Source organism: Xenopus laevis, chromosome 1S (genome assembly GCF_017654675.1).
Source record: "Xenopus laevis strain J_2021 chromosome 1S, Xenopus_laevis_v10.1, whole genome shotgun sequence".
NCBI lineage: Eukaryota > Metazoa > Chordata > Amphibia > Anura > Pipidae > Xenopus > Xenopus laevis.
In genome coordinates, this window is record NC_054372.1 from 1,372,819 (window position 1) to 1,390,401 (window position 17,583).

The following is a 17,583-nucleotide window of genomic DNA, read 5'->3' on the forward strand; positions in this document are numbered from 1 at the left end:
CAACTTCGCTTTATATAGCGAAACAACGCTAGCGCAACTTCGCAACCTTACGCTACCCCTGTGCGCAACTTCGGATTTTAGTGAATTTGCGGAGCCCTGGCGAAAATTCGCCTGGCGAAGTGCGGCGAAGAGCGGCGAAGTTGCGCCTGGTGCAACTTCGCATCTTAGTGAATTTGCCCCATTGACTTTAATGCATTTTGGGCAAAAACGTTGCTGAGACAAAAAAGTCACCAAGACAGAAAAAAAAGTAGATGAGACAAAAAAAGTCTCCACAAGAAAAATGGCCATTGACTGTAATGCATTTGGTGTGAGAAAAAATTGTTGTGTGTGTAAAAATTTGCTAATTTTTTGTGAATTTTTTTTACCATTTCGCAAACTTTTCAACTAAGCAAAAGGGGACAGATTTGCTTCTCACCAATCAATGCATTTCTCCTCCCTTTCAGGAACTGGACCTTCACACTTACCCTGGAACCATCATCATTCAGTGCAATGAGGGCTCAGCTATTGGTTTTTACTCAGTTATTGGGTATATGGGGCTTCTGGCAGCTGTTAGTTTTGTTTTAGCATTTTTAGCTCGGACATTACCGGACAGTTTTAATACGGCACAATGATCCCGGCCACGGCCGCCATCAGGGGGGTACAGGGGGTACATCTTTACTGGGATCAGGCTTTAAGGGGGCTGGGGGCCTAAAGCACGGCTGAGCTGCACTTTTCAAATAGCCAGGCCCCCCCCCTGACATCACTGAACCCCGAATTCCTGAAGATCTGAAGTCCTGAAGACCCAAAGCCGCTAACGCTAAATTATCAAGTATAATGAAAGATTCACTGGAGAGCTAAGCATTAGAATTTGTTTTTTTAGTTTATTGGAGATACATGAATCTACCCACTGGTAAAGTATACCATCAGATTCATAAAAACATATGTAAAATGCAAATTCAAGTTTCATCCAAGGGTCCTACCATTCTAGTAGTTTCTCACTCCAGTGTAACCAAAGTCCATAGTATGTGTAGGTAGGCCCATACCTTTTAGTTAATCTGCAAGTCAAATCAATACATATTCAAGTTAAAACATATATGTCATAAAATCCAAAGATCTGATGTTATACCAGAGGGTAGATCCAATTAGGATAATAACTTGTAGAGTTTATCTATACAGAATTTAGTAATGGGTGGAGGGCACACCAATTCAGCAAATGCTGTAGGTAAACAGTGCAAGAGGTGCAAACATCAAAAGGGTACCCCTACAATGGGTACCCCACAACGTAACAATATATAGATAGGTATGCACACTCAAAAGAAGGCAAGTATGGTATATTTAAAATAAAGTTTTACTTGTTTATGCAAATAATACACACAAAGCCACAATAGTAGGCCTGTATAATACAATACATAAGGGAATCCCCTTGACAAAGGCTTACGCCGAAACGTTGGGGCCATTCTCATACTGGTGGTAGGTGTATCTGCTCCTTGCTGTATAATTGTAATACTTACTGTTTACTGTTATGTAATTGTGGCTATGTTTAAACGTTAGGTATATACCATGTAAGCTTATGTATTGTATTATACAGGCCTACTATTGTGGCTTTGTGTGTATTATTTGCATAAATAAGTAGAAGTTTATCTATACACCTGACCACTAGTAGGAGCTGGTGTAGCGGGTCACATGATGCGGTGTGGGGGTTGTAATGATAATCTGCTGTAGAAGTGACAAACCTACAACACTGTTTGAGGAGCTGAACTACACATAACTGCTGCGTTACATAAAACACCTACTGACAATTCAAATTAGTAAACAGAAAAGTTTTTTCAAAATGAAGGTACAGAAAGAATGGGAGTACAGGTATGGGACCTGTTATCTAGAATACTCAGAACTTGGGGATTTCTGGATAAGGCATCTTTCCCTAATTAGGATCTCCGTGTGTTAAAATATTTAAACATTAATTAAACCCAATAGGGTGGTTTTGCCTCCAGAAAAGATCGAGTATATCTTAGTTGCGATTAAGTACAAGCTACTGCTTTATTATAACGGAGAAAAAAAAAACACATTTTACAAATTTTGAATTATTTGATTATAATGGAGTCTAAGAAACATGTCCTTCCCATAGTTGGAGTTTTCTGGATAATGGATCCCATACCTGTATAAGAAATTATGGAATTCTTTCCCTGCTGCAGTTGTGGGCTGTGGTAGATGCCTTATGAAATTGCAGATTATTTTGGCTAAATAGAATATCAGAATGACATATCAGAACACAATATCAGAATGAAAACAGTCCTTGGAGCTTTACAATTCAATAGCAATAAAATAGTTACAATGACCACGAAAATGACATAGAATTGAAAAGCTATTTGTATTGCTGTTTATGTACAAGTAACAAATATATCATATCAGAAATAGACCAAATAGCCGCCTGTTGCCTGTGCCTATATTCAGAGTTCAGTGCAAATGCTCCCTCTGTTCTCTATAAAATAAGGGTTGAATTATCTGCTGAAACTATTGTTCAGAAGCAGCTGATTGTCTCTGTCTCTGTCTCTGCACTACTGACGACTGCTGCAGAAATGCTCTGTCTTGTATTGGCTACAGAGTTCTGTCTGCCGGCGACTCTTCAGCACATGAATTTAAGTATTTTCTATGCATTGCTCATATATATAATGTCAGGCAAGTGTGTTGTATTCTGTCATTTTATCGCTGAGCCCATTAATCCTGCTTGCAAATTGGACATTGTTAATGTGTCTGGAGAGTATGAGTATATTAAAAAGGGAGATATCATGATTGGAGGAGTGATAACTGTAAATACATACATACCTGTTCTGGAACATGGAGACTTTTATAAGAAAACCATAATGTGCCTCAGGTAAGTCAATTTGTTGCTTTTTCTTGTTATTAACCAACGTCACACAAATAGAGAAACTGCACATTCGGATCATTTCACCGGACCAGGATGAGAAGTGCAATTGAACTGGATAAAATAAAAATTCATCCATTTAAAAGCACAGGCTTCCTCTGCCCTGCCCGATCCAACTATTTGTGCTTTTAAATGTCTGCGTTAGTGATGGCTGAATCTCTCCCATTTCGCTTTGCCAATAAATTCACAAATTTCCCGCAAACTTCACGAAACTTGTGAAAAAAAATTGTGAAATGCGGTCGTTTTCACAAAAAATTTGTGAAATTCTGTCGTTTTCACAAACAAATTGTGAAATTCAAAGTTTTCACAAAAATTTGTGAAATTCAGGCGTTTCCACGCTAAATCGAGCAAATCAAACCTTTTCATGAAAAAATCGAGCATTTCGAAAGTTTTCGAAAAAAAAAACGTGAAAATCGGAAATTGCCGCAGGCAAATTTTCACTGGGAGATTTTCGCGAGAGATTCGCAAATTTATTCCCCGGCAGCGAAACACAGGAATTCACCGCAAATTCGTGCCTGGCAAATTTATTAGCCCATCACTAGTCTGCGTAATTACCTTCTGAATATGAGAAATCAATTTTCTCTATTTTCAACAGACAGATATAGGGAGAGAAAAATAGGAAATGTTTCCATGGTGCCAAATAGAGAGGGTGACATAGAAGCTGGGGAGGAAATACAACAACAGCATTTAATGGGTTTGCGAACATTTTTCACGTTTCATCTGATCAACATCTAAGTAACCGTTAATTTCGCCCAACATGGAAGCTGATTTATTAGTAAGCTAGAGATTTCACCTACAGTTTAGAGAACTGAATGTGAAAAACCTCATCATGTTCATTATCTCAGCCATGTTGTTTTCCCATCAGTATGGGTACATTGGATATAGTTTTCCTCTTCTAAAAAATGTAAAAAAAAAAGTATGATTTTTAGAATAAAACTAATTGAGGAAAAAAAATTGTGGGGGGGGGGGAAGTAACACTACCGAGATAAAGAACATGATCATATTTTTCATATTGTTTATTCTATGATCCCTGGATCCTGACTACAAAGAATGATCAGACAGATTTTTACACATCTATGGCACTAATAGACAAGATGACATTTAGCTTCTTAAACCAAACAAACTTCAACTCTTTCTTGGTTTCCTTATTCAAATACCTCAGCTTCCTGTTGATTGTTTTCTCCAACAAAATATAAAAGGTTTAGCAGGTTTTAGATATTGAGCTTTTTCTTATTTTAGCCCAAAGTCTTGAGCATTCATTAATCAGTCCCTATGTATGTTCATTCCACCCATCCCCTCCTGGAGGTCTAAAATTGAGCTCAATAATAAGTTAATCATGTGAAGTGATGAGCAACATTTTTCACCAAGTTTTACAGCAAAAATGATGCCCATAGACTCTAATACAGGGATCCCTAACCTTTTCAACCCGTGACCAACATCCAGAAGTTGAAGGAGTTGGGGAGCAGCGCTAGCATGAAAAATATTCTTGGGGTGCCAAATAAGGGCTTTTTTATTATTAACATGTATTTATATAGCGCCAACATATTGCGTAGCACTGTAAAGTAAATGTGATTATACAACTGCATCACATGAATTCTATACATAGAACATATGGAGTAACAAACATCACAATCAATACCTGTACAAAAGGTGAGGAAGGCCCTATGCAAAAGAGCTTACACTCTTAAGGGAAGAGAGTAATACACAAGGTGTGGGAGTGGGCAAGATTGAATTAAGTGGGTGAGAAATGTGGTACTGTATGTGGTGTTGCGTTTGGTAGTTAAGCAGAGTGATGGTAGTCTTCTCAAAAGAAGTGCATTTTAAGAGATTTCTTGAAAGCAGAAAGGTTGGGAGAAAGTTGGGCAGACCGTGGGAGAGAGTTCCAGAGGAGGGGTGCAGCCCTTGCAAAGTCTTGAATGTGAGCATGTGAGGAGGTAATGAGAGAAGAGTTGAGGAGCAGGTCAGTAGAGGAGCGTAGTAAGCGGTTGGGTGAGTATATAGAGATGAGTTCAGAGATGTAGGGTGGGGCAGAGTTATGAAGTGCTTTGAATGTCAGGGTCATTAATTTGATTCTGAAAGGTAACGGAAGCCAGTGCAGGGATTGATGGAGGAGGAGCGGTTGCTACAACCAACACTTGCCTCCAAGCCTGGAATTTAAAAATAAACGCCTGTTTTAAAGGGCCACTGAGAGCAACATCCAAGGGGTTGGAAAGCAACATGTTACTCACGAGCTACTGGTTGGGGATCACTGGTCTAATGAGTGAAAAAATGTGTTGTACAATTTGTCACGTGTCAGAAAAAAATGATCAACAATAGCCTTTAATGCATTTTACGCTGTTCTTCGTGAATTTTCTGCAAAACAATATGCGTCAAATTTGCCCATCGCTAATTGCTGTTTCTTTTTTAAGATCTTCATATAGGAATCTCCATTAAAAGTAATGTGTTGAATTATGCAATTGTTTCATGAAGCAGTTTCCTTAAGGAAAAAAATCTTTGCTGCTGCTGCTCAATCAAAACATGGATAACCAGTGTTTTTTTTATAATTATTATGACTGGAGATCAGAAGGATTTATACACCAAGGATTTACAGTATATATATATAGGTCATGTTTTATTTCCACAGCCCTACTCCTCAGAATTACAAATATCTATTGGATTTCCTTCACTTGATCAATGAATTCAACAACAACCCACTCATGTCACAAAACCTGACACTGGGATACCACATATATGATTCCTGTGGGGATGTATTTAATGCAGAGCGGAGCATATTGCAGATATTATCTGGACTGAAAAATCCAATTCCCAATTACTCCTGTGCAGGGAAGAGAAATATTGTTGGATTTATTGGAGATCTCACCTCAGAAACAACTATTCCCATGGCTCACATACTCAGTGTACTTGGTTATTCCCAGGTAAGAAACACAGTCCCAAACTTACTTGCTTAGTCCTATATTTGCACATGAGCAGTGTTGCTTTATCTAATACACTAGTACAGGCCAAGCCAGTCAATAAAATAAATGAATACCTTTATGTTGAATGAAGTAAAAAGATTATTTTACTGTACATCATAGCCGAGCAGCCTAAGGTTTGGATTGGAATTCTCATTTTTTTGTATTTCCATTGTGTATGTTCTTTACTGCTTTGCCACCTTGGAATGATCGGGGACTATTACATCATGAGAATTTGTATCTAGTCCTATTTCTAGCATTAGGTCTAAGGGCATCTAGCTGTGTCAAAAACTAAAGGGATTTGTAGGGGAAGGCAACATTTAGGGGGTTATTTATCAAAATACAAAGTTTTGTCACTATTTTCTGAAAACCACTCTGACCAAATCCACACGAAAATTTCTTGTGTGGGAAAAGACTTGATTAAATCATGAAAATCTGAATATTATGATTTTTTTCTGATTGATCACTGAAAACTATGACTTTTTTGGAGTTGACGCTCAAAAACTGCGATTATTGCCTAAAAAACACAATCTTCAGATTATTGAATGGAACCCACAGCAGATCATGATATCTTCCAGTTGTTAATGGGACATCTGCCATTGACTTCTACATGAACTCGGCAGGTTTGAGTTGGAGTACTTTTTTATTCTGACTTTTAACACCATCTGGGTTTATTAAATCACGAAAAATCAAGTAGTACAGTATGTCTGAAAAACTGCCTGATGAGCTCGATAAACTAACTGTATAAACCCAAACACCAACCTACTTTCTTCTCACTTAACTGCTTGTGCGTGCCCCAATTGTCTTGCTATGAAAGCCTTAATATACCTTTTATGAAAACTCTGCTATGCATATCTTCATCACATATGACTGGTAAAATGGGAGAGCTGGAGCTGCTGGTGCTGGAGGGAAAATATGATGTGATTGGCTGAAACATGGCTGAATGAGTCACATGACTGGGCAGTAAATATCAGTGGCTATACTTTGTTTCGTAGGGACAGAGGCAATAGAAAAGGAGGAGGGGTATGTCTGTATGTTAGGCAGGATTTAAAAGCTCATATAATGGAGGCGGTTATGTTAGAAAATGAGGGGACAGAAGTCTTGCGGGTGGAGTTCTTTACTGAATTACTTGTAGGAGTCGCTATAGACCCCCTAATGTAAGTGACGAGGAGGAGGAGGCGAAGCTCCTGATGCAAATAGAAAAGGCTGCTAGTTTAGGTAAAGTAATGATAATGGGGGATTTTAATTAGCCAGATATTGACTGGAGCAACAGTACTGCCAGATCAGTTAATGGGAACAAGTTTATAAACTGTTACATGACAATTTTATGGCACAGGTTGTTGAGGAGCCAACCAGAAAAAATGCTATTGTGGATCTAGTGATCTCTAATGAGCCAGAACTTATAGCAAATGTGCAAGTCATTGAACCCCTGGGTAATAGTGACCATAATGTTATATCATTTAATGTCTGGTGCAAAAAACAAATATATACTGGGGCAACAAAAAACATAAATGTCAGAAAAGCTCATTTTAGTGCCTTGAGGGCTGCCCTTTAGATTGGGGCATTAAGTTTTCAATTAAAAACACAAAACAGAAGTGGTTGTCATTTAAAATTATATTAAATTGTTCTGTTCCTGCCTGGTGTTTCCCTCCCAGTTCTACCTTTCACCTTGTCTTAACCTATTTCAGCCTTGACCTGACCCTTGACTTGCCTGTTCCTGATTCTTGCTTCCTGACCCTGCCTTGTACATTATACCCCCTCATCTCACTCAGAATCTTGCCCTGACTTTTCCAGTCCTCTCTTGCTATCCTGCTCTCCAGTCCTCCCCTCTTGCTATTCAGCTCTAGTCTCCTTCTGCACTCTATCCCCAGTTTGATCTGATATACGCCCACACTGACCTGTCCCATCCAGTCTTTTCCTTTTCCACTCCTGCTCCATCTAGTCTGTTCCTGTCCTGAGTCATCACCCTCTTCTTCCTGCCTAGTCCAGTCCTGATCTTGGCCCTCTCCATCCTGTTCCGCTCTGCACCTGATCCAGTCTGACACTTTGCCCTCATCAACCTGTTCTTGCCTTCCCTTTACATGTTCCCTAGACACGTACAGCTCCTGCCTCAAGGACTCTCCCTTCCCCCATCAGTCTCCACAGCGCCCCCTATTTATTGGGGATGAATTTTTATTGTTACAGATCAGTTATGGAGCTACAGACCCTTCCCTCAGTGACAGAACCACATTCCCATTCTTTTTCCGGACAGTACAAAGTAAGGATAGACAGTATTATGCTATAACACAATTACTGAAATATTTTGGATGGACCTTGGTTGGAATCATTACAACTAATGATATAAATGGAGAGAGAAATTATCAACTGCTAACAAAGTCTCTGTCCAGTGAAGGTATCTGCACTGAATTTACAATAAAGATCCACTATCTTATTCAACATAAATTAAAATTTCTTTATAAGAAGATCATTCAAAAATCCTTGACCGGTGTTGTTATATTTTGTGGGGCAATTACCTGGACAACTGCAATAAAATTTGGACGTACATTAGATATATTCAGTGAAAAGACTTTCATATTTGAATCAGACTGGTTACATTATAGCGATATAATCAATTATGCACGTGGATTATTTAATGGAAGCTTGGTATTTATGTCAAATATCTTAGACTATAATAATGATTACCATTTCAGTATAGAGAATATCCATCCATCAAATTATCCAGAAGACAAGTTGTTAGAAGCTATTTGGGTCAAATACTTTTCCTGCAAATCAGTCAATATGAGTCTGTTTTTAGATTTGTTAGACCGCCTTCCTTTTTGCACAGGAAAAGAACGACTAACAGACATTAAAGGCTTTACTGAGAAATTTCATACTAGGAATATGCTTCTTGCAGTAGAAGCTTTGTCTCTAGCAAGTAGGAAGCTTAATAAGCAAAATTCTCAAAAAGAAAGAAAGGGGATAAATTATCAGGTATGTAACGTATCAGGTAAGCGGTATGTGTTATGATTGAGGCACATTCATTTCCAGGGAAAACCTTATTTTATGACTTATCACATAAAACTTATTGATGAGAATCAATTTGAGTAGAAAAATCCATCCTCCTAATTCAGTTCCAGTTTTATTCCATAGACTTCAGTAGAGTTTTCATTTGATAAACAGTGAAATTAATTTGTACTGACTTGCATCTGGCTCTATGGAGAAATCTGGAATTACATTAGAGATAAGCATTTCTCAACAAATTGAATCTGAAGTCTACATTTTTAAAATGTTATTTCTGTGATAAATATGGCACTATTTTGGCACTGGAATATATTGTGGAGTATAGTTTTTTTATTCTCAAAAAGATCAGACCTTTCTATATTTTTTTAACAAAATTGACTCTACCACTGAGAGTTCCTAGAAAGCTAGAAAGCGAGTCCCATGCTTCTGTAGGTGCTAAATGCGGATACTATTTAATAAATATCGGATTTTAAGTTTTTCCACGTAGCATGGAAAATGTGTGGGTTTCAAACTCTAACTCTAAAAACTCTAAAAATGTGAGATATACTGTATCAAGTGAAAAAACGGCAAAAGCATTTAAGCAAAACTTTGCCAAATAAAAGTTGTCAAGGTGGGGGAGGTGCATTGATCCTACCGAACCATTTTTTAATGAATCAGAATGTTAGAATTTTTTTCACTACTAATGGTCCAAAAATATTAAAATTTTAGAGGTTTTTGTGGTATTCAAAAAATTTTGGGATCGTTTTGCCTTTTTTTCATTTGTACTTTTCTCATGACAACAGGTCGTGGTCGTGGTTTAGAGTTTGTGAATTTATTTGTGCTTTCTAAAACCACAAATATTCGATCTTAATAAATAACCCTTAACATTTTATAATCCCCCATTCATTCATGAATTTGTTTGCACCTGATTATTTTGTACAAGGTCAGTTTGGTAGGACTTATTGCTTTAAGAAAACCACAATCTGTGAATTTGAGGTATGTTATTTAAAAGGTTATTGCAATGTAAAAATAGCACTTTCAATTAGATATTCAACCAAAGTGGGAAATAAGATCTTACTACAGTAAACGTCTACTACTCCACCATTATCAATTGTTGAGCTCTAACTTTCACTCATTGATAATTCTGCTTCTATAACACCGTAGGAATGGTGTCAGAATTTTACTTTGGTGAGGCCTAATTTCACAGTTTGATATATCTGCCTTTAAGAGTGAAAATACACATATGTAGGTGTTATAATCCCCATGGGTTAACTCAAACATGGGGAGGCACATTTATCAAAGTTAAAATTTCAAATTCATGTGAATTTTTAAAATCCCATAAACTCAAAATTCAACCAATCGAAATGTATAAAAAAAAAAAATCAAATTTGGTAAACTTGGGTGAATAGAATCGACTCAAAAACTTGAATAAAATTCGAATCTAATTTGATTCGAGTTTTAAAAACTCGAAAAAAACTTGAATCACATTTGAACAATTTCCGATTTTGACAGTTTTAGCCATCAAAAATTAAAATTTTCAATTTGATGCACAATGCCATACAAATCTATGGGCGCCATTTCCGCAGCGGAACAAGACGAAAAAATGTGCCCATCACTAGTTATTTGTCTATATTGTCGTCTAATGTAATTGTAAAGTCAAGCACCTTTTTTCCAGAGAAAACAACCCCAACCTTGAAAGTCTCCCCTCATAATTTAAATCTTCCCTCCCTCTAACCAGTTTAGCTACACTTCTCTGCACTCTCTCTACAAACAATCATGCTAAAAACAAAACTCATAAAAACCCCTGGCTTAACATAACCCTAAAATACAAAACAGTAATACTTTAACGCTAAACTCTTAAGCCAGCTATAGGTTACCCCTACCTTGTTAACAAATGTGGTATTAATACTTATTTTTCCATACTGTTTTTTAAATGTATACTTCTGTTTTTTCTCAATTTTTTTTCTTTTTTGAGGGCAACATCAAGGAGCATTCGAATAGACCAACCGAAATTAAGTCAAAGTTATTTTTTTGTTGAATACGTCCATTTTTGATCGTTCGAATGGAAGGAATAGTGCATTCGAACAAATTGGATTCAACGTTTTTCCCAAAAAAATCTTCGAATTTTCAAAGTCCACCAATTGACTCCAAATAGATTCTAGGAGGTCCCCCATAGGCTAAAACAGCAATTTGGCAAGTTTAAGATGGTGAATGGTTGAAGTCTAATTTTTAAATAGACAGTACATCATAAATTTTGATATTTTAATTTTTGCATTTTTTTCAAATTCAAATCGAATTTGGACAATTCCCTAGTCGAAGTACACAAAAAATTGCTTGAAATTCGATTTTTTTTCAGTCAAAAATTCACCTCAACCTTTGATAAATCTGCCCCAGGTATCAGACACTTCAGGTGCAGGCTTATGCTAAGAATTTTCAATATTTGGGATATATTTTACAAATATTGTTGACATTTTCCCATGCCATAAATAGAATACAAAATTGTTAGTTGTAATGTAAACAGTATAATCAAGTCTGTTAAAAGTGCAGATTTTTAGAGAATGCAGAAAACCCCACTTTAAAGATGTCTCGTAAGTTACGCCTACATCAATATCCACTTGTATATATATATATATGCAATCATCCTGATAAGAAAAGTCTGAAAGTGATGACATTATTACATTATTGTTTAAATAAATTGGGAAGATACAAGGTAAATGAGGAAGCCACATTGAGTAAACAAGATAAAGAGGGAAGTTATATTATAATAATGTGAAAAGTTTTCCTTGTTTAATTGTACATAAAATCATAACAGTAATTGTTTTCTAAATTGTCCTTTATAGTTACATCACCTGCTGAAAGAAGTGCAATTCCCATCCCAGGGGCGGTTACTGAAATATTTTAATGAAAATGGAGAGTTTGTTTCACCCTATCAGATCTCAAATTTCTATGGAAAATCCACTGAATCTGTAGCTGAGACCAGAGTTGGACTGTACATACCCTGGACTCGATTAGACCAGAAACTCAATATCACCATGGAAGCAATCAAATGGAAAACAACCAGTAACAAGGTAGGCAAATTCTTTGTCATGTCTATATCTTATGTGAAAATGTCCCACTAAAATTGCACAAGAAAATTCTGGGGGGGGGGGATTGTTGTGTGCCCAGACCAAGTCAGTTCTTTGTCTCATGTTTATGCTGCTGTACCATCTGACTAGGCAAAAGTATTTGCTTCTCTAGGGAAAGGACTAGCAAATAGTGATGAGAATTTTTTCAGCAGGGATTGATTTGAGGCAAAATTCCAAACTTTGGCATTTGCAAAAATGTTTCATTGAACTGCAGCAAAAATCCACCATGAAAATTTTTGCAGTGATAAAAAAAAATAATCATTAAGACAAAAAAGTTGCAGAGACAAAAAAGTAACCGGAAGAAAACCGCCCATTGACTTAAATGCATTTATTTTGGTGTGAGAAGAAATTGTTGTGCGTAAAAACAATTTGACGCCTATTGATTTCAATATGTTGCATGAATTTTTGGCATAATCTTGAATCTTTTTACAGTTTCACAAATTTTTCGTCAAAGCTAAATGGGACAGATTCAGTCATCACTACTGGCTAATCTTTCTTTGAAAGTAGGTACTCGCCCTACTCATATATTCTGAAGAACTGAATGTCTTTGCTTTCTCATTGTTTCTGCCAAGTAAGAAAATTAAACATCTTTTGAAAGATAAGGACAATTTGTTGCAAAGTTTGCAAACCAAATGGAACCTGTAAAAAAATGCAAAAATGAGTGATTGGAGCAGTGGTTTCTATTATACCGTTGGCTGTTCCCCTACATGCGTTATTCTTGTAAACCATGAATGCCCAATCTATGGCTAGTTGTCTGTTGATATCATAAAACACCCATTGCCCCCTACAAGCAAGGGACAATTGAGATAATTTAAAGGGATAACAAAAGGATAATATAGTCTAAATGATCAAGTGCTAAGCTAAAGTCATGTTAATAAAAAGGAAATGCGCTGAAGTGAGAGCAGAATAGTGTTAAGTACCCATACGATTCTCATCATTTTACTTTGATTTTAGGTCCCAAGAGCTCAATGTTCAGACAACTGTCTCCCCGGCTTCAGGAAAATGTCAAAGGCCGGAGTCCAGCTCTGCTGTTATGATTGTGTCCTGTGTTCCATGGGAGAGATCTCCAATATAACTGGTATAAATGCATGTAGGAGAGTATGGATCTAGCTGTGTCCCTGAAGTCATAGTGACTTGGAAATTCTTTGTGTTGTAGCTGGAAATATAGAACATTCTGCAAGTGGCTTGGGGAGAACCAGGGAGAGGAACAAGTTAGAGAGCAGCAGAGGAGAAAGGCAATAGATATCTCCCCGAAAATGATGTTTATCAAAATTTTAGGGCAACACCAGACTGTTTTGCAGACCCTGAGTTTTGCTGTGTTTTTACCCTCAATGCAGAGAATTCTTAAGGCAGCAACTTGTGTGTGATGTGACATGAATTAATTTGTGAAATAGCTTTGTGAATTGGCTATAGTATGGAGCACCAGTGAAAGATGGCAAGAACTAGAATAAATATTATACTTTAGCCTCCATTTAAAAATGCGACACACCATGCTCAAGGGACCATACGTTTAACGCGTTTCATGGCATCATGCTACTTCTGATCAGATTACTTCTAATAAAGTGATGTGATGCCACAAAATGCATATAGTCCCTTGAGCAAGGTGTGTCACATTGTTAAATGGACAATAAAGTATATTATTTTTTTTTTTTAAAAAATTATGCTTGATATCTTTCACTGTAGCGCATTTTTGTTAATTTGCCGATTCACTAACGGACGCTGGCGTAAATTCGCTAGTGTTACTTCGCACCCTTAGGCCTGGCGAATTTGCGCAACAGACGTAACTACGCAAATTCACTGACGTGCGCATTATTCTGAACGCTACCTTTTACGCCAGACTTCCTTTGCCACCTCAGACCAGGCGAAGTGCAATAGAGTAGATAGAGATTGCTTCCAAAAAAGTTAAAAAAATTTCTAAGTCCCAAAAAACGCTGGTGTTTTTTCTTTTTTTAATGGGTGATAGGTTGAAAAAGATCGAAAAATTTTTTGGGGCTCCCCTCCTTCCCCCCTACATTTCCTAACTTATGGCACCTTAACTATACAGTGGGCACATGTGTAGGGCAAAATAAAAATTGTATTTGCTGTTTTGAAGGTTTCCCAGGCTTGTGTAGTGCTGATACGAATACTTCCATTGAAATTTGAATTTGGTGCCGTATGCAAATTAACCATCGCTAGCGTAACTTCGCTTTGCTTACGCTACCCCTGAGCACAACTTCGGATTTTAGTGAATTTGCTTAGCACTGGCGAAAATACACCTGGCAAAGTGCGGCAAAACGGACGCTGTCGCAACTACGCATCTTTGTGAATTTGCCCCATAGACTCTAAGGGGTGAAAATATTTGTCTTGCGTTAGAAAAAAAATTATCGTCCATAAACTTCAATGTATTTCAGTGAATTGTATCCATTTAGTGAATTTTTTATTGAAGCGAAACTTGTCAGTAATCACTAATATTTAACATAAAATATTTTTGTGTTGCATTTGTGGTCAAAACTCACAAATTCGAGTTGGGAAAAATCCAAACACTCGACAAACAACACAACAACTTGAATTCGATAGAATGCCACCTAATATCTGCCAAATTCATGTAGAAGTCAATGGCAGAGTTCCAGTGACCCATTTGAAGCTGTAAATAACCTTCCTGACATTCTGAGAAAAAACGTGAATCAAGTTCCGTTTTAATTCAAATTTCATTCAAATCATAAATATAAAATTGCCATTTTAAAAAATAAGGGCCGCCCCCTGGGATTGTAGGATTCACTGTGCACACAAACATACCATACATGTCAGGTCACATGAGCCAATTAACAGACAGAGTTCTGTCTTTTGCTTCCAACTCTCTTCCTGTTACAGTTAGAGCTGCAGTATTTCTGGTCAGGTGATCTCTTCCTGTTACAGTTAGAGCTGCAGTATTTCTGGTCAGGTGATCTCTTCCTGTTACAGTTAGAGCTGCAGTATTTCTGGTCAGGTGATCTCTTCCTGTTACAGTTAGAGCTGCAGTATTTCTGGTCAGGTGATCTCTTCCTGTTACAGTTAGAGCTGCAGTATTTCTGGTCAGGTGATCTCTTCCTGTTACCGTTAGAGCTGCAGTATTTCTGATCAGGTGATCTCTTCCTCTTACAGTTAGAGTTGTAGTATTTCAGGTCAGGTGATCTCTAAGGCAGCACACAGACCATCCCAAAATGGTGGTTCAAGGCAAGAGATGTAAAAGGGCAATATTTACTTAAATATACATTCCAGTTTGATAAGATTCTTTAATATGCCACTTAATATGATATAAACTATCTGTTGCTTAAGTGTTAATTTTGGTGGTATAGTTTTCCTTTAATTTGCATACTTCTGTTATTGGTCTACTGGCCTATGACCACTTCCTGCCTCAACTTTACATAGTGTTTGGCTAGGGGTGTTTGGCCTTCGGTTGGTGACCCAGCTGGATGTGTTCCAGGGAGCCTGGGATCAACAAAGTCCAGTAAAGCTGTTCTGCCCTAGTGTAAGGGAAACAACTCACCAATGCCATTCCTCGATCCAAGATGGCGGCGCCCTGTCCTCCCACGTGGTTCTACCTGGTCACCAGCGACTTCTCGCCAGCCGAATGGACACCAGCATTTGAATGCCAGCGTTTGAACGCCAGCATAAACACGCCAGCGTCATCAAGTCCAATTTTGTCGCTAAAGGAGGCCTATTTAAAGGAGCCTGAAGACTGCAACATTGCCCAAATATGGGTTTTGCTTTGTGCATTCCTGGGTGTGATTCTAGTATTGTTATACTTCCCTTGCTGTCCCAACATGTGCCACATCATGCTGTCTCTGCTTAACTGTCATTTTACCATCATGCTATGTCTTGTCTCTGTTGATTTTTGATTACAACCCTGTGGATCATTGTCTTTGACAATAAACTTTGCTCTGTTTGCTTGCTGTAAGAACCTACTGGCTTATAAATATTTTATTTATAAACACAGTAGCCTATGTGAGTTTCAGTTCTACTACACCTCTTTCCTTCATAATTTCCTCATAGCAAATATATATATATATATATATATATATATATATATATGTATAGATATTTTAGCCCAAAATAGCTTTACAATTTTTATCTCCCTGTTGGTTATTAAATTATTTGTCACCTTTGCAGACAGTGAAAACTGCAACAGATGCCCAGTCATGGAGTGGTCTAATGAGAAGAGAACTAAGTGTATTGCAAGAACAGAAGACTTTCTCTCATACACAAATGATAAGATTTCTATATTTTTTTTATCAGTTTCTGTTTTCTTCTTACTTCTTACCATGCTGATATTGCGAGTTTTTATTATTTATCGAGAAACTCCCATTGGGAGAGCCAACAACAGGAGCCTGAGCTTCCTCCTCCTTGTCTCCATCAAGCTGAGCTTCCTCAGTGTGTTTCTGTTCCTCGGTCGCCCTGTGGATATAACCTGCATGCTGCGTAACATCACTTTTGGAATCACCTTCTCCATAGCTGTCTCTTCTCTCCTGGCCAAGACTATCATGGTTTGTGTTGCTTTCAAAGCCACCAAGCCAGGGAGCTCATGGAGAAAATGGGTGGGAGTCAAACTGTCCAATTCTCTAGTCTTGTTCTGCTCATCCATTCAAATAATAATCTGCATGACTTGGTTGGCCATTTCTCCTCCCTTTCAGGAACTGGACCTTCACACTTACCCTGGAACCATCATCATTCAGTGCAATGAGGGCTCAGCTATTGGCTTTTACTCAGTTATTGGGTATATGGGGCTTCTGGCAGCTGTTAGTTTTGTTTTAGCATTTTTAGCTCGGACATTACCGGACAGTTTTAATGAGGCCAAGTACATCACTTTCAGCATGTTGCTCTTCTGCAGTGTTTGGATCACAATGATCCCGGCCTATCTGAGCACCAAAGGCAAAAACACTGTGTGTGTGGAGATATTTGCCATACTCACCTCAACTGCTGGACTTTTATTCTGTATATTTCTGCCAAAATGTTACATAATTTTGTATAGACCTGAAATGAACACAAAATCTCATTTACTTGGAAACAAGTAAATCTGATAACTGACAATGGATGTCCCCACTCCATGTAGCTTAAGTAGAAATGCACTTAAAGGAGAAGGAAAGGCTAAAAGTAAGTAAGCTTTATCAGATAGATCTATATAAATACACCAGTAACCCCTCAAAGTAATGCTGCTCTGAGTCCTCTGACAAACAGCACATTTCTTTCCTTCTATTGTGTACTCATGGGCTTCTGTATCAGACTTACTGTTTTCAGCTTAAACCTCCAGGGCTAGGCAGGGCCGGATTTACATAGCGGATGCCCCTAGGCTCACTGCCGTTCATCGCCCCTCTCCCCTCCCCTTTATTCGTGCAAATGTTCATAGAGATTGTATCTCCTGCACATCCCCAGTGTTTTTGAACCAATGTGGGCGTGGTTGGGCAGCATGCCGCCCCCCTAAAATCCTGCCACCCTAGGCCCGGGCCTAGGTGGCCTTTCCACAAATCCGGGCCTGGGGCTAGGGCTTGAGCATGCTCAGTTTGCTCCTCTCTCTCCGCTCCCTGCTGTAATTTGAGCCCAGAGCTATGAGTGAGCAGGGAGAGACTCAGGCAGGAAGTGATGTCACACCAAGCTAATATGGCAGCTGCTA

General features: G+C 38.0%; 1 protein-coding gene across 1 annotated transcript; it reads left to right on the forward strand.

The window, feature by feature from the left end:
• The first annotated feature begins 8,631 nt into the window (after positions 1-8,631).
• On the forward strand, positions 8,632-16,987 carry LOC121398266 (vomeronasal type-2 receptor 26-like). The gene is made up of 4 exons (XM_041577222.1): positions 8,632-8,823; positions 11,673-11,900; positions 12,912-13,035; positions 16,212-16,987. The coding sequence occupies exons 1-4, from the start codon at positions 8,632-8,634 to the stop codon at positions 16,985-16,987; spliced, it is 1,320 nt and encodes a 439-aa protein (XP_041433156.1).
• Positions 16,988-17,583: the final 596 nt, after the last annotated feature.